The sequence below is a fragment of the Eptatretus burgeri genome, chromosome 13 (assembly GCF_056783735.1).
Source record: "Eptatretus burgeri isolate ZD-2024b chromosome 13, Ebu_testis_v1, whole genome shotgun sequence".
NCBI classification, from domain to species: Eukaryota; Metazoa; Chordata; class Myxini; order Myxiniformes; family Myxinidae; genus Eptatretus; species Eptatretus burgeri.
Genome location: NC_140973.1, coordinates 15,970,581 through 15,988,892, shown reverse-complemented (window position 1 = coordinate 15,988,892; position 18,312 = coordinate 15,970,581). Strand labels below are relative to the sequence as shown.

At 45.3% G+C, this 18,312-nt stretch overlaps 1 protein-coding gene and 1 long non-coding RNA gene across 3 annotated transcripts in view; one reads left to right on the top strand and one right to left on the bottom strand.

Annotated features, from left to right (window-relative positions):
• Positions 1 to 972: 972 nt before the first annotated feature.
• LOC147013925 (uncharacterized) overlaps positions 973 to 18,312 on the bottom strand; it is a 30,160-nt gene continuing 12,820 nt past the window's right edge. Inside the window, exons 2-3 of the long non-coding RNA XR_015050566.1 lie at positions 8,676 to 8,820; positions 973 to 5,488 (exon numbers count right to left, since the gene is read on the bottom strand). This is a non-coding gene — a long non-coding RNA (uncharacterized LOC147013925). The remainder of the gene's footprint in view (positions 5,489 to 8,675; positions 8,821 to 18,312) is intronic.
• Positions 15,191 to 18,312, top strand: part of LOC147013923 (uncharacterized) — a 36,977-nt gene continuing 33,855 nt past the window's right edge. For both annotated transcript variants that reach the window (XM_085851293.1, XM_085851292.1), the window contains exon 1: positions 15,191 to 15,910. In XM_085851293.1, coding sequence (XP_085707419.1) covers positions 15,790 to 15,910 — 121 coding nt within the window. In that variant the 5' untranslated portion in view covers positions 15,191 to 15,789. The remainder of the gene's footprint in view (positions 15,911 to 18,312) is intronic.

The following is an 18,312-nucleotide window of genomic DNA, read 5'->3' as shown; positions in this document are numbered from 1 at the left end:
GTATGGGAAAAGTTTCAGTTCCTTAGTGAGGATACGCCAGACTGATGTTGGTTTGATGCCTAGTTCCCAGGAGCGTCAGTGGTGGGACTTCTTGGGACTGTCCACTGCAGAATCCCGCACGGCATCGATGTTGGCTTGGCCCTTGGTGGCTGATGCTGGCCCACCACTGTTTCCCTTGCTCTGGTTGTGCACCGTACCCTGTGCTCAAAATGTTTCACAATACATTGAATGGCACAATTTGTGGGTCCATAACGTGTTCTGAGATCATATTCCAGGCAGAACCTCCGGCGGGTGTCGACATATGATTTAATCTCATACCACAGAGAAACCACTTTTGTCTTCTGCTTCACTGTCAATGGCGTAGTTGAGCTCGGGAGCTCGAAATCCCAGGGAACACAAAAAAAAAAAACAGTATATAGCAGGATATCTCAAAAAGATTTTGACGGATTCCAACAAAACTTGGTGGACGAGTTGGTTAGATGACAAGAACAAGCAGATTCGATTTTGGTTCAGGTCCAGATCCAGACCTGGCCTATCAGTGAGATTAAAAAAAAAACAAAAAAAAAAACAATCAGCCTGGTGAAAGTATGTGCTCTACAGAGTGGCGTTGTAGTTGATACAATGTTGTTACGGACATATTGTCACATGAAAGTGTTGTGCAGGCTGCACAAGGCAGCAAGAACACTCTAATGATGGCTTCCCTTTTTTTGGATAGAGTGAAGCCTCATGGAAGAACCAAAACACTGATTAAATAAGGAGACAACAGAACAAAAGGAACAGTAAAAAGAGAGGGGAAACAACAACACCAGGGCTGGGGAACAAAATAGATGGGGACAGACAAAGAAGGGATGTGGGTAAGAATGACGAGAAGATGACGACACAGTGGGTGGATATGATTGTTTGATACAGAAGCAAACACTCTCAGGAATGAAGAACTCAAAATGTGGAAAGGGGTTGCTTTAAGGGTGGGGGGGAAGGTTAACGGGGGGGGGGGGGGTAGAAAAGATCATGGTTTTGGAAGGGAGATGATCTGAGATGGTGTTGGACAGGTGTCTTGAAGACGTGGAGAAAAGAGTTTAATTGAAGAGTGTGTGGAAGTTGGTTCCACAGGTGGGATGAAAGAGGAACAAATGAGTGGAGGTGAGTAGTGAGCCTGGATTTTGGGTGTTTCCCCAGAAGTGGGTTGATGGCCGGATTTAGGGCAGGGCAGACTGACAATATGGGGGCCTCCACAAAATTGTGTTTTAAAAAGGGCTTGTGCTTTCCACGCTGCCTGTTCTTCAACTTGATTGACAGTATGGTTTGCCATCATATGATAAACTGTAGTCACTGTACATACACTGCAAAAAGGGGAGTGTTCTTGCTTCAGTTGTCTGCTCATGCTCTTATTCAGCTTGTATGTTCCTTCTGTATCTGCAGGTATATATTCTAAAATACTCAATAAAATTGTTATATGATGCAGATTTGTGTTCTAAATGATAAAAAAGTTGTTATGCTCAGAAGTCAAAATTGTAGTAGGTGTGGGGAAGTGAGAACTATTGTCATAGGATGACCGGGGCCTTCACAGTCCTAAATCTGGCGCTGGTTGATGGTGGACCGTATGCACCTCAGAGAAATCAGGACGGGCCAAAGCACAGAAAGAGCAGAAGGTGCAAGACGAGAAAGGATGCAGTCAAAGACAGAGACCACTGATCTGTCTGCGACGGCAAAGTGAAAGGCCCATAGACTCAGCTTAATCGCCGGAGATTCCAGTGATTTTGAGTAAGGTGTGAGGTAAGGGTGCCAATCCAGAGGGGAGAGCAGTATTCCATCAAGCTCTGGATGAAGCCCTTGTAGGTGAATGAGAGTTGAGGTGTGCCCAGGAAGGACTGTGCACAACGGAGGATGCCCTTTGGAGTCCAACTTAGCAATGTGGTGTCCTTGCTCACTTTTAGGGAAGAATTCCGATGGCATCGACTTAGTCCGGCTAAAACTGTAGTTCTAATTGGGGGATGGGAAGGGCTAACAGATGAGAGTACTCATATGGTACTGTGCATGTTATAGATCCCATATTATCTTTCAAAAAGAATACGCTATTATATGGCGATACCCTGGTTAACAGTGGGCATGGTAGAAGGGACGCTGCATGTGTTGGCATCCCAGAGGTTGTATATTCGTATCCAGCAAAGGCAAAGCAATAAGTATTTGCATTTCCAAGCTTCGACGGTTCAGCTTCTACAGTCTCAGCCAAATTTCTACGTAGCTATCAGTGATGGTCAAAAGAAACCAGCCCACTCACTAATGACATCCAGGCATGGAATGCCACAACAATGCATTCCCTCAGGAATTTTTATCAGTTATTTCACATGTACTTACACCAGTCGACCATGATGGAGTCTGCAACCTTTGAAGCCCAGGATGAACAACACTACCCACCACCCTCTCTCCAACAACAATATAACCTTCAAAATACAGCAGTTGTGCCTGCACATGCGTGACACTTTGTTATTGGTGACATAGTATTGATGATGTCTCGTAGTATTGCGGTTGTGGTTACAAACTTGTCTCCAATCCCTGTCATCACAACCATTAGTAACCCAGTTATACAAAACAGGCATTGTCTTTGGTCGGGGCGGGTTGCTTCCTGTCTGGTGTCCAAAGCCTACTGATGACACCCAAATATATGTCCACCGTCGCTTATACAGCCAAGTTAGGCATCACTTCACTTACATTTCAGTGGATTCTCAATGCATTTTTAATGGACTATCATTACCTTTTAGACGATTTTTTAGGATACAATGGTAGTCTACCAGTCTCTTTGCTTCACTTCCCTTCATGTGCAGCCTTTTTGGCTGCTGGTTGCATCATTGGTTATGGGCATGGTTATACTGCTGATGCAGTGCCCCTAACTAGTACACTGGTGCTAATTTCAACGACCTTGGAAGGATGACAGACTGAGTCAACCCCCTGGTGTTAAATCAGCAGCCAACGGGGCTCGAACTCAAGACCCAAGGATACCAAGCCACCACCCTAACTGCTAAGCCAACGTCAGGCTTGCCTCTTTGCTGACGGACTATTTAGTCATCCTGTTAGCCAAAAATTGCTGTACTGGTCACTTTGGCATCACTTTGCAGACTTAAAACAGCCTCTGAGGCTGCAGCCACAAAGCCCATGTTATTTCCCTCACAGACTTGTATCTATACCCTGAGTTTAGAGTTTGTAGCTTCCACCTCCTCTCCCACTCCCCTCACCCCAGCCACACGTCGCTTGCTGCGAGAAATGTTTCCCTCACACACGATGTTCCTGGCTCCCTCTGGTTATTATTTTACCTATTTCGATAGACCCCTCCATTTTGGGTGAGAAGGAAAAGGAAAGAAAGACAAATTTACAAATAACTTTAGAGTCCAAATATTTGGCAGCACTGTGGTCGAAATCCAAATTATTGCCCCAACCAGAAGGGGGCACTGCATCAGCAGCACATCCACTATCTCAGCATCGATGCAAACCACCAGCCACAGGCTGCACATGAAATAATGATTAGTATACATGATGAGTGTGGACACAACAAGCAAATTGCATATTTACTTCCAGATTCCCCCCCCCCCCCACAGTGTCATTCAGACAAACAGTCAGTACAGAGACGTGTGTGGGTGCACATTGGTTATTTTGTACATGACAACATTCAGGCGGTCACATGTCCGCAATATCAATGAAGATTAATACAGTACAGAAATAAAATATTTATCGTAGATCGTACATTAATCACTTGTTTCATGCAGTTTTACATCATTAGCTCCACCACCGAAGGTGGACGGAGGCTATGTTTTCACTCCTGTCTGTCTGTTTGTTTGTTTGTGAACAAAATATCTCAAAAAGTTGTGGAAGGAATCGGATAAATCTTGGTGGATAGGTTAGGTGTGTGACAAGGATGGATTGCGACAATTTTGGTGAAGATCCGGATCCAGAGACGAGAAATTTTAAAGTGATTCTTCACCATTGAGAGATTGGGCCAAAAACGATTTATAGCATGATATTTCAAAAACTTGAAGACGAGTTATGACAAGATGAGGTGGATGAGTTTGGGAGTTGACAAGAACAAGATGATTCTATTTTGAAGGTCCGGATCCAGATCCGGCCTATTAGTGGGATACACGACGTGGCCTGTTCAGCCTGGTGAAGGTATGCGCTCTACCGCGTGCCCTTCTTGTTCATTCTTGTCGAAATATGGATATTTTTGTGTGTCAGGAACCTATCCCCCATCTTTCCATCAGCCCTTCGTATCAGTATTCATGGTTTCACCATTTGCAGTGATCTCAGGGACGTAACCGCTACGGATGGCGAGGGTTTACTGTAGATCAGAAACCTTATCCAATAAAAGTGTAACCTAAAGGCAAGGACACTGAATTGGTATGCCAGGGGTTGGAGGGCCAGAGTGCAGGAGAAGGCAACATTATATTAAGGATTTGGAGTCTCAGCTTATGGAAACAGCTGTCTTCTGGAAATATTAACATGTCATTCTCGGATTGTTAATAAAAACCCAGCTTGCTCATCGGTGGCCTTCAAGGAGAGGTAATCTGCATCCTCCATCCAAATTGATCTGGTCTGAAACGTAATGCCAGTGTGCACATTGCGGTTGACTCTTCGACTTCATGCGCTCAGCGAATGAACTAGGGATTGCTGTTAGAATGTTACCTATGAAAGGAGAGTGCTGCCCAAAAATCCCCTGAACGGAATAGACCACAAAGGATCATAGGAATCATAATTTTCATTTTTATTTTTACAACTTATTATATATTATTTAAGCTCCTTGTGGCTTAAAAACATCGTTATTCATTGCAAAATCTATCCTGTATCAAGCGGTTTGTTGCTTCTAATGAGTCGATAAAGAGAGATTTAGGGCTTTTGTTTGGCTTTCTAAACATGCATGGCACACATGCAATCGAGCCAAACATTCCCACCGTCTCTAAACTTGGAGGGGTCGCTGTGTTCGATTTGGACTCGTGCGGTCTGTGACGGACAGTTCGCGCCACCTGCTGGAGTGGCTCGGTGTTCCCAAGTAAAGCCGAGTGTCAGCATATATTATGTGGGGCTGGCAGGATGGTCTAGGCCTTGGAGGTACCCACACTCACCTCTAAGCTGTCTACCCTGGGTTTGAATCATGACCCAGCTATAAATTGTCATTCCGGTGTTTCAAAGCAGGGTGATTCATCAACGTGTGTGCCATCCCTCTGATGGACCTTAAACTCAGCGTTCCGAGCTGCTGCCATTAATTGGTGGACGTGTCCTTCGCGAAGAGTGGGCGAGCTTTCGCCGGCACCCTGGACAAATTCCAAATTCCTTCCTTAATCTGCAGAGGGTATTTGCATCAGGGGCACAGCAATAACCTCAATCAATGATACTACATCATATGCTTGTGCTGCATCTGAAAGAAGAAGCATATGTACCCACCGAACATGTATGTGCTGAAGCCGTTGATGTCACATCACTACACCTACTCCACATCCTCCACCTGTACGTGGAAATGTACAGCATAATATTATTAATCATTTCAAGCAAGATGCTTGCTTGACATAATTAGAGGGTTCGGAGTTGCCAGCAATAATTCGCGCAGTTTCGAAGGAAGCTTGAGAAAATATACTTTGTAAAATAGCCCGTTGTGAATGATGGTGAACCATTCTGGAGTACCTGACAGGTGTTTGGTTCAGTTATTGCGATAAAGACAAACCCGACAAGGAAACACTGACTCGGACCAGGTGGGAAGAATATTGCGGAAAAAAACAGACGTGGGCTAAAGGGTAATACGAAATGTTTGGCGAGAAGGAAGCAGCCATCGCTCCTTTCCATGTTGTTCGGCTTGACTACATATAAAAACAGTGTTCAGGTGGCGCACATTAGGCCTGGCCAGGCTAGATTCGGTCTAAAGGCTTTTTGGAGGAACTTCAAAGAGCATTTGGCAGAGATGCTGATGCGGAATGCACAGAGCTGCCAGGCGCTCGCAGGCCTTTCACTTCAACGACGACCCGACCGTACGACCAGTGGCACGGTTCGAATCCAGGTATCTCATGCAGATAAGGCAGTTTTGAGAATACGCGCGTGTACGGATCGGAACGGCGGACAAAGTTCGCGAAAGTTTTCATTCACCATCGAGGAGGTGACCGATAGCCTACACAGAGTTGGGGAGGTCTTTTACCTCCATCAGCTGCAAACTGCCGTCTTGGTGATTCGCAAGCAGGGCTTGGCATCAGAAAGTGAGTGATCCGTACATCGAAGGGAACATTAAGCAGCTGGGTAGTCTGACTTTTTCTAAAAAAACGTTTAACAAATCGAACAATCTGCTTTTCCCTATCAAGAACTCCAAAGTCGCATTCAATGCGATATTTTCCACGAGGGATGATATTGTGAAGCTTTTTTTTGTTTGAGGTTACATCAACGACCTTGTCGAGGTGTTATCGAGGAGGTATGACGTCATGTTTTGCTGATCTTTCTTCCACATTTTCTGAACTTGTTTCCAATTTTTATAAAATCGATGTAAGCTTCACTCATCGTGCGTTCAATGTATATTTGCAACGGATTTGCTCAGCTTCACTTCGAATCATAATAATAATACAGGAATAATAATAATAATAACAATAGGGATTCCCTTCTTTACAAGGAGGTTCAACACAGGAGGGAGGACATTAGGCCCATATTATGTCCATACTCTATCCTTTTTAAATGCCGAGGAAGGCTGGTATGACTCAGACAGGGTTTGAATCTCAGACCTCCCAGACTCGGAGGGGACGCTCAAACCATTACGACACTTAAGTGCGGTTCGTGAAGCGAACTTGTCCTCTCTCACCAAACTGTTGCCTGGTGTTGACTTAATGGTTAGGGTGGCGGGCTTTGGATCCTCGGGTCCTGAGTTCAGATCCCGCTCAGCTGTTGAATTAATACCAGGTGGGGTTAACGCGACCTGTCATCCTTCCGAGATTGGCAAAATGAGTGCCAGCATGCTGGTGTACTGTGTCGGAGTGGTGACCCATCCAGGATTGTGCCCAATAGCCAAGGAGACTGCTTAAGCAGCACCAACGCTCTGCATAGAGTATGGTCCCAATCTCCTCTCCTCCTTAGGGTCTTGAGTTTGAGCACTTTTTTTTTTATTTTTTTTTACGTTGAATTCACACCAGGCGGGTTGATTCAGCCTGTCAACCTTCCGAGGTTGGTAAAATGAGTACCAGTGTACTGGTAATCGAGGGTACTGCATCAGTGGCAGAGCTGCACCCCCAGAAAATTATGCAAACAGCAGCCACAGACTGCACATGATAGCTACCAAACTGTTGGTGCGAGTGTGCTCTCCGGAAAGAATCACTTCAATATCTGTATCTCATTCCTTGTTTTGTTTTTTGGGTCGTTATTGCGTCGTGTTCAATGTATACCCTCCGGTGTAGTTGCATGTTTCGCTGTACTTTCCATGCTTGGATGTGCGGTGTGGATTCAATTCCATGGCGAGTGCCGTTCAAACCTCCGCACAAAGCGTTGTGCCACGAACGCTGCACGCTGAGTGCACTTACAAGGGGCGGATCACTCACGCTCGGCGCACTCTTGAGGGTCCGTGTTCATTTGGTCATGAGAAGGCTCAGAAATGACCACAAGGGAAACTATCGCCAAACTTCCGTTTGTTTGTTTGTGCACTCAAGGATGTTGTCGCTAGGTTTACAATTATAATCTGTATTGTGTGAATGTTTTATGTGCGTACATAAATAGACAGTGTGCTAGGAAAAGAAACGAAGGTGTATGCAGTACAGTCTGCGTGTCGGAATTACCACTGCGTTGTTGCTTGGACCTGTCACGCGGATGTCATTGGTAAAACATTGTATACAGTTAGAGGGATACCCGGTAGAGTGCATACCTCAACCAGGCTGAACAGGTTACGGTTTGTATCCCACTGATAAGCCGGATCTGGATCTGGACCTGAACCAAAACCAAAATCTAATCGGCTTGTTCTTGACACCGAAGGAATCACTTTAAAAATTCTAGTGTCAAGATCCTTATGAGATATCCTACTCACAGACAAACACACAAGGCGGAATACATAACCTCTGTCCACCTTCGGTGGCAGAGGTAACAAATATGATTGTGACGGTTGTAGACAAGCAGGACTTCGTGGACCCCCTGCCCCACCCTCATCCCTCTGGGAGAATGGAAGCACAACAGTTATTTCATGAGTATTGTTATGTTTGTTGGCAGATGGAGAAACTTCATAGTAAAGGTACGATTGTATGGAGTAATATTGTATGTGAATGAGCAGGAGACATCTCCATGTAATACAAGTAGGGAAGACTGTCAGCTTAAGATTGTTATGTGTCACCACATGGGGGTGGTGCTGTGTTAATTAGGAAGGGTTTAAGGCTAATTTCTCCCAGTATGTGATTGCCCCTGTGACCTTTTCCTAAGTTTTTGAATTTACAAATCCAGCTATAAAAAGGAGCGACCCTTTTAACAACAACCGGCAGGCCATGCACAGAGGCTTGGGATTGGTTGGTGTGACGTGAGAGAGGAGGGCATGATCGGAGAGCAGATAGTTGCAATGAGGAGATGGCGGTCAGAACACATAGGACCTCTTTGGCTTCTCCTCGACGCTTAAACAAAATATAGCAGCACGATTCTCATTGTTAATATTGTGTGAATTTGCCCGTGTGCTGGAGCAAGACACTCACCATTACTGTTCAGCTGAGTCGCGAAGTTGTACGTTTCTGAGGAGAAGAGAAGAAGAGCACGCCTCGTGGCCTTATCTCAGGGCCTCAGAAATCATCTCGTCATATAGTCAAGGAGAAAGGCGGTGACCATTTGTGGCGAGCGGACCTGGTGTAAGAGAGGAGCAGGGTCGGCACATTCGTTCATGAGAAGAAACTGTACAAAGGTTTGTGGGCCCTTAAAAAGGAGGACTACCCGCATTAATTATCATGTATGCTTCCCGCGTAGAGCGCGGTTTGGCACCATTTTGAGTGTGGTTTCCCATGCAGGATGATGCAGTTCGATCTCCAAGCTCCTAAAAGGCCATCTTTGGACACCCAGCTAAGTTCCAGAATAAAGGAAGGGATTTTCTTTTATTTTATCTTTCCCCTTGTCTGTTTCTGTATCTGTGTGGAGGCGTCTCAAAATTAGTTCTAGTTTACCTCACCTTATATTAACTCATGCTTTGATTTATTTTTATTAAAACATTTGATTTATGTTCATTAAACCCTATTTATTAAGATTGTTTGTCTATCTATTCATTGTGGGTTAGAGTATAAACCCTCGCGCTTCCGTCCTGGCGAACGCCTATGGTACACGCCTTTTCCGCCCTCCATCCCGCGCACGCTATAATCTCCAAGGTTCAAGTAACTGCGCAGTGCGGCAAGTTTCTAAGCAACCACAGATGCTAAAACATTTAAGGTTAAATCCAGCATATAACCCCACTTTACCTTTCTGGTGAATTAAACCCCCCCAAATAGAGTACAGTGCTCTCAGGGCTCCACTGCAATCAGTCAGATGGCCAAGTGACACCATAAGTGGAACGTTGGCGAATGGCTGACCATAACGAAATGGCAGGGCTGAACTCCCTGTCACTATTTTCACATACTATGTGGAACCAATAAAAGATGACAATCGGGCAGTTTGGGAAATGGCTTATAGAGTTTAACAGGGAACACGTATTTACAAGCAGTGTCACAGGAGCCTAGTCTTAGTCAGTCACCTAGTCACAATTCCACAACACAGGTGCCTCAGTCATTCTGGGGAAACAAGGTAAGGAAGAGGTAGAGAGAGAAGAGAGTGAAGTTTGAGGCATGTTTGTGGCCTCTCGTTCACCGGACACAAGCCAGCAGGCTGACGTTGGTCCCAACAAAAGAGAGGGAAGGGGAAGAAAGAAGAGGAAGGAAGAGAGTCTAATGCAACATGTAAGGAGAGGTGAAAATAGTGAATGTGTATAGTTTCGAAGAAGCCACGTGAAGTGCGAGTCAGTAAGCCAACTCTGGAAAGGACAAGGGCTATTTGTTGATGCTCTGTGCATTCAAAGGGAATGAAATAGATTTAGGGAAAGCAATAGACAGATGGTGCGATGCAGTATGTATGTGCCGACACATCTGGGAATTCTCCGCTGACTGGGCTCGTTCCCTGCCCCAAACCTCACTTGCTCACATGCTTCACCAGCCCTCCGGTCACCAGCTTGCTTGTCTCCGATCCCAGATGTGCCAACTACTCTCTGCATTTCTCTACAAATTATTTCTGCCTGTCACATGATGTGTGTGTGTGTGTGTGTGTGTGTGTGTGTGTGTGTGTGTGTGTGTGTGTGTGTGTGTGTGTGTGTGTGTGTGTGTGTGTGTGTGTGTGTGTGTGTGTGTGTGTGTGTGTGTGTGTGTGTGTGTGTGTGCGCGCGCGCGCGCGCGCGCGCGCGCTTCATCAAGTATAACAATCTCTGATAACTCCACTACCCCCACTCCTCTCTCTCTTTTTCCGTGTTTGCTCAATCTCCTCCGAATACAGCGCAGTATCCTCCCACACCTCTCTCTCTTTTTCTGTCTCTGAACGTATCTGGATGGTGGTTATGCCCAGATGGTGGTTATCTCTGCACATATCCAGATGGTGATTATCTGCGGATGCTGGTTATCTCCAGATCTGTCCAGATGTTGGTTATGGCCAGACGGACCCTCCCTTTACACTGCCTTCCCCTCCCCCACCCTTCCTCGTTCCCCCACCCCTCCTCATTCCCCCCTGCTTCTTCGTTCGTCCACCTCTCTTTCTCTAACCCTCTCTCCACCCCCCTTTTATTATACTCATCGTCTGGACAGTGGTTATCTCCGGATTGTGGTTATGTCCGAATGGACTCTCACCTCACACTGCCTTACCTTGCCCTCCCCTTGACGTATCTGGATGGTGGTTATGTCTGGACGGTGGTTATCTTCGGACGTGTCTGGATGGTGGTTATGTCTGAACGGACCCTCCCCTCACTTTGCCTTACCTTTACCTCCCCTCACACTGCCTTACCTTGACATATCTGGACAGTGGTTATGTTTGGATGGTGGTTATGTCCAGATGGACCCTCCCCTCACACTGCCTTACCTTGCCCTCACCACATACTGACTTCCCTTGCCCTCCCCTCATGCTGCCTGACCTGACCCCTCCTTGCTCCCCCCCCCTCCTTTCTCACTCTCCCACCTCACCAATCTTTGCTTTCCCCTGCTGTCCAAATATTGTTGTAATAAAACATTTGCTTGCTTGTCTACATACCTTTCCTCACCCTTGCTGTTAATAAATTTGTTTATTGGGTGAATGCATCCAGTTTGTCGAGTCTTTTCCTCCATTGGTCGAGCATAGTCCATACGTAGTGTTAGCTGGGAAGTTCTACCCCATGTGATTTGGTCATGTTAGGCAGCACACTCTCACTGTATCGCTCGGCAGTAATCCAGGTGTGCGTTGAGGGCATGAAACTTGCTTGATGCAAAAGGTAAGCTGCCCATGTGAAGTTGTGACAACCTGCCAGGATTGAAGTACCAATCGGCATTCATGGTTGCTTCACATCCCACCGGGCCGCGGAGTTATCTGCGACTGGTGGCCTCAGGTCCAGGAGTTCGGGATGAACTTGAGTGCTTCCCGTCATGGCAAACCTCGAACCCCGGCCTCTAAGTGTGTGTGTGTGTGTGTGTGTGTGTGTGTGTGTGTGTGTGTGTGTGTGTGTGTGTGTGTGTGTGTGTGTGTGTGTGTGTGTGTGTGTGTGTCCATTCTATACCGCTAAGCCAATTTCCCTACAATTTGCTGTACTACATAATTTTAACATGTCGTAGGTCAACATACTATTTTAAAAAAAAATTTCATTCTTAATTAAAGTGATGTTAAAACAATAAATAACGGCACTCTGGGTGATCCGTGTGGCATTCACAGGTAAATTATTTGTCGGGAATCAAACCATTTGTAAGCCTGATGTTGGCTTAATGGTTAAGGTGGCTGGCTTAAGATCTTAGGGTCTTGAGTTAAAGCCCCTGTCGTTGCATTGAATTAACAGCAGATGGGTTGATTCAGCCTGTCATCCGTCTGATGTCGGCAAAATGAGTACCAGTGTAACCCTAACAGGGCATCAGCAGCACAGCCACTCTCCCCAGAAAAAAAAAAAAATGTTGCAGCCAAGCAGCTACAGGCTGCATAAAAATTAATAAACAAAACCATTTGGATCTATATTCCATATGCAGAATGGAAATAAAGAAATACAAGTCTGGAGACTGCGATGGTTCACGAGCAATGTACATGGTTCGCCTTTTTTTTATTTTTTGACCTTCGAGGGGACGCCACGGGCAAACTGGCGGGAATCGGGAAAAACGTAAATGATGAAAGTTGTCGTAATCGAAGAGCACTAAATCGACCACGAATTGCGAAATCCGAAACGTAGTTCGCCTTTTTAATTTTTTTTATGGCGGGAATCGGGAAAAACGGAAATGATGAAAGTTGTCGTACTCGAAGAGCACTACTTGCATACGAACTTTCATTCGAAACAGTTGAAAACTCTAGGAGCTCGATGCCCAATTTATTTATTTTTTTGACATTTTCTACGTTCGTGACCTTGTGACCTTGACCTTTGGACAAAAATGAAAAATCGAGCTCTGTGGGGCGATGCAGGTGCCATTGGGCTCACCAAATACTGAAACTCCTGCCAGATTTGACAAACCCCCTTGGAGAAGATGTAACTTGAAACCGGCTACCCCTAAAAACACGTTTTTTGGGTGTGGCTTCGCCCATTCTCAGGAAAACACAACCAGATCATGATATAAACCTCCCACCAAAATTTTATCAGGATTGGATCAAAACCCACAGAGCTATGCTCGGGACAGACAGACAGACAGACAAGCCGGTAGGCGGACATGGGTAGTCGATCAAGTCGAATTTAGACGTTTTTCAGCCGTTACTAGCCAACAAAAGTGTCCATAGCAACGGTTCTCTCTCACACATAACTAGGACATACCATGAACCTACCATACCAGTTTCATGTATATCTGATTTATAGTCTCCGAGATATAACAAACTTCGTTTTTTTTATTGTTTTCGACCAGGGTTCATTCAAAGTCTATCTTCTCCGACAGTTTTCATAGGATCCGGCTGGAAATTTTTGACACTATGGCTGAATGTACTGCCCAGTCGCTCGTGGCCTGATTTTTGATTTGATAAAATTAATTTTCGAGATTTTTTTTGAAAATTTCAAACGTCCGTTGCTAGGCAACGGATGGGTCCATAGCAACGTTTCTCATTTGCACACAACTAGGTCATGGTATGAACCTACCAACCAAGTTTCATCGAAATCGCCATTGTATTAACGGAGCACTGGACTGAACAGACATACATACAGACAGACAGACAGAGACAGACAAACATCGACAGAAATACTGATAATAAGGATAGATAGATTGACTACCCAACAGACAGACAGACACACACCAATAACGAATATCGTGGTCACTTACTGACTCGTGAACCAAAAGGGTTCACATTCGCCACAGGACTACAATGAGCGAGCATGATTCGATACTAAAGTATAAATAGCCCAATCTTGATTGGGTGACCCAACATGCTGCCACAAAGGACTACTAACCCAACCTTGGTCGAGTACACTATCTTGTGGAATAAAACCAGTTCTCGCATATGGAGTGGAGGCTTCAACCTTGAGAAATGAAAAGGAGAGATTGCTGCAGAGAGTCAATATCTCTCAGTGGGAAAAAATGAGGCATGAGGATGTCAGGTGGGAAGAAGTACCTCTGCATTGGTTGGTGTATGTTGTCAGTCAGGTCTTTGACATGGATGCAGGTGGAGAAGCAGCAGACTAAAATTCAGGTGGAATAAGGTGTTGGAGTGAAACATGAGAAAAGTGTGGGTGCAGAAAGAGGATCCTTGGGATAGAAGGTGTGGATATGAAAATCCAGTGTGGCTGATACCACAAGAAGGTGATATCATTGGGGCCATGAAAGTAGAAGTAAATTGGGAGATAATAAATGCATGGTTCAAGGTCGATTTAGATTTTTATTGGAGAACACATTAAAACAAGCTCAAATGAGCTACAATCCTCGTCCTCTTAATGATGATGTCATAAAAACGAATATGACGTCATTGTGATGTATCAGGTTTGCGATAAATTATCTGTGCTAATGCCCGGCTTGATTCCCACAAGCAAAATTCAAACAGCTTGCCTAGTTTCGGAGATAATGGTATGGGCGATTTCCATTAGCGGCGATATTATGACGTAAACTTTTTTTCTAGGAAGAATTTCCAAAATCGGAGATGGTTACTGCCTGCGCGTGGGCTTTCCGCATATACATGGCAAGTTTCACGAAGATCCGATGAAAACTGGGTTGTGAAACAAAAAATAGGAATGATGTCATATCAATTTTATGACGTCATAGTGATGCATCATATGTGTGGTAATTCATCTCTGCTAATGCCCTGTTCGATTCCCGCAAACATAATTCAAAAAGCTTGCCTAGTTTCAGAGATAATTTTTTAGGCGATTTCGACGTCATAACTTTTTTTTCTAGGAGGAATTTTCAAAATCGGAGATGGTTACTGTCTGTGCAGGGTATTTTTACATATATATCTGCCAAGTTTCAGGAAGTTTCGATGAAAACTGTAGGCTGTGAAACAAAAAAGTCCACAAGAAGAAGTTGAAGAACAACAACGTGAGTAAGACTTAGAGATCCTCCACGAGGATCCAAAAATAATTAAATGATGGAATTTTATGCAATATTGTTGTTTACTTCGAGCAACCTGTACAGGTACTGACATGAATGCTGGTCAAAGCATTCTGGGTAACACCAAGATGGTGTAAACGCTTTGTTTCATCACCAGATTATTATAAGAGAAATTGCAGAAAAATTGTATGTCTGTGTTAAAATGTGTAAACAATCACTATTCACACTTTAAGTTTAATAAGGTGAGGTGAAAGGTGTGATACAAATGGACCTGAGGTTTGACACTCCCCAAAAAAAAATCAAGATGTCAAAGCACTTGTCCTAAAATGGCTGTGTACCCATCGCAAATATTTCTATACAGAGGGGATCAAGGCCCTACCATATCATTGCACAAGGTTATACAGGTAGTCATGGGATACCTTGAGATAACGGTGAAGTTTAATCAACCCGTTTAGACCTTTTGATTTTTCTCGAATAAAAAGTCATGGCAACATTGGAGAGTTTGTCAGTGGGCAATGAAACCAGGCTTTGGAACCTGAAACCAAGCTCGCAGAGCATTAAGTTTGAATGTCGCAAAGAGAACGTTCATTGTAAACCTGATCACACCTTTGGAGCATTCGCCCCCTATTGGTGCATTTGGGACCTTTCATGACCACGACCGGATTAAAAACAATCTCTGTATTTGAAGCATCAGGTGGAGAAGTCCAGGAACAACAACAACAAAAAAAACCTGTCGTGTGAGGTTGCCTTTTAAAACCCCCCCTCATTGGCAAACGAGGTCGTTATTCTGGGTAAATATTTAGCGCCGATTAAACAAAGAGCGACAGCGGATCCTCCCAGGGTGCTCTTCAAACATCCCCGCAAACATCCCGATTTGTGTCGATCGAGGAGAGCGCCTCGCTATCGATGTCCGTTCGACTAAAAGGCGATTATTGTTAACGGACACATTTGGGCTCCGAGCCCAGTATTTGCACACGGACCCCGTTTACGACTGCGGAACATATGGGAGAGCGTTTTGGAGAAACTTGTATTCTGCAAAAGCAAACACGGGCCGGAGATCGAGAGCGGCCGTGCCTGGCAAGGAAGGTCCACAGGAGCAGGTTGAGCAAACAGGCGGCGTCTGGCGATGTTTGGTTTCCTTCCGCCTATAAAAAGCACATCAGGGATGCCTGATCGCTGGTACCTCCCGTCGCTCTGCATGGACCCCAGAACGCGGGTGTTTCGTCCGACCAACTGGATGGAAAGAGGTACGTGAATCAACGGGACGTGGTGGATTGCTAACATAAGGGCACTTTGTGGGAGGAGTGGACCGGTTTGCATTTTCCACCCCATTATATCGACGATGCTGAAGTGTACTTCCGAAGGAAAGACCACCCATATCATCTTAAAATATTGCATCATATTTGGGAGATGATGCATATAATACTGAAGTGTATATATTTTAAAAAACAACTATAAGATCCAACAGGTCTAAACCCACCACAGGTAGTTGGGTGGAGGGACTCCTTAAAGATTTTCCTCCTTTCAACCAGTCCTGTTCTGTATGAACTGTGCATGTCATGCAGTGTTATTAATCTATAAGGTCATCCCCAAGATTCACCACAACCCCAAAATCAAATATTAAAGCACCCAAAAATACATGGTGCGCCAAAATAATACTACTATACTAATCTGCATGCCCAGCTAAGGGACGGAAAAACCCTCTTGGGGTGGGCTGACCCTTTTAAAATCTGTTCCCCTGGGACAGGAGGAACATGAGGTTAGGACAAGAGTTTGTAATTTGTTAATGATGCCCACGAAAGCTCACTTACTCTTCTCTAAGGACATTGTGGGATCTCTAACGTCCGCCAATTAATGTTGGCAGACAGGATGCCAAGTTTAACGTCCATCCGAGGAACGGCACACACATTGATGAATCACTATGCCTGTGAAACACCGGGATGGCAGTTTATAACATGGTCGGAATTCTAACCAAAACTAGACAGCTTGGAGGTGGGTATTCATACCTTCAGGCCAAGATGCCAGTCCTACTATGTATGTGTGTGTATATATATATATATATATATATATATATATATATATATATATATATATATATATATATATATATATATATATATATATATATATATGTGTGTTCTGTGGCCACAAATTAATTTTGGTTAATATTCTGCAACGGTCCATCTATCTACAATTCCAGCAATGCGTGTCTGTCTGTGGCCGCCGTTTCTCGACAACCGCTGGTCCGATCTGATTAAAACTTGCCAGGAATATTGCCGGGGACCCGCGGATGTGCCTTTTCAAGGTTTGATATTAATCGGACGAGCGGCTCCCAAGTTACGGCCATTTTATTGCTTTTTTCAGTGTTGGAAAGGTGTATATATCGCAGCTAAAGTGTCATTCCACCTTATCGTGCCATTTTTCCCCAAAGATATCTCAGAATAATGATAACAGCATATTAATAATAATAATAATAGCACAATAATTGGCAGTAATAAAAAGAATAACGTGATACAATGACCAATGTCTGTCAACCAATAACGACCAATATATTGTCTGTCAACCAATAACGCCTGTCAACTAATGACAGGACACGGTGCTATGACATCACGAATGACGTCACAATTAATGCTTATTTATTGATTTATTTATTTTTTGCACGATTGACACCAAAATTCTTCTTCTTCTTCGTTTGGTATGATGTCACAATCGACGCTGGGGACCTGAGGATGTGCCTTTTCAAGGTTTGATATTAATCGGACAAGCGGTTCCCAAGTTACGGCCATTTATCTGTCAACCAATGACAAGACACGGTGCTATGACATCACGAATGACGTCACAATGAATGGTTATTTATTTTTATTTTTTGCACGATTGACATCAATTCTTCTTCTTCTTCGTTTGGTATGACGTCACAATCGACGCTGGGGACCTGAGTAAGTGCCTTTTCAAGGTTTGATATCGTTCTTCATCCGTTTCAGCTGTTTCCCAAGTGTTTCCCAAGGTTTGAATTAATTGTTCAAATTTTTAATTAATCCTAAGGTTTCAAAGGTGTTTTTTCCCAAGGTTTGAATTAATTGTTGTGCTTGGTAGACATTTGTGAATACATTTACAGAGAGGAGGAGGGAGGGCGAGAGGAGGGAGGGCGAGAGGAGGGAGGGCGAGAGGAGGGAGGGCGAGAGGAGGGAGGGCGAGAGGAGGGAGGGCGAGAGGAGGGAGGGCGAGAGGAGGGAGGGCGAGAGGAGGGAGGGCGAGAGGAGGGAGGGCGAGAGGAGGGAGGGCGAGAGGAGGGGGCGAGAGGAGGGGGCGAGAGGAGGGGGGCGAGAGGAGGGGGCGAGAGGAGGGGGCGAGAGGAGGGGGCGAGAGGAGGGGGCGAGAGGAGGGGGCGAGAGGAGGGGCGCGAGAGGAGGGGCGCGAGAGGAGGGGGCGCGAGAGGAGGGGGCGCGAGAGGAGGGGGCGCGAGAGGAGGGGGCGCGAGAGGGGGGCGCGAGAGGAGGGGGCGCGAGAGGGGGGGGCGCGAGAGGGGGGGCGCGAGAGGGGGGGGCGCGAGAGAGGGGGCGCGAGAGGGGGGGGCGAGAGAGGGGGGCGCGAGAGAGGGGGGCGAGAGAGGGGGGCGAGAGGAGGGGGCGAGAGGAGGGGGCGAGAGGAG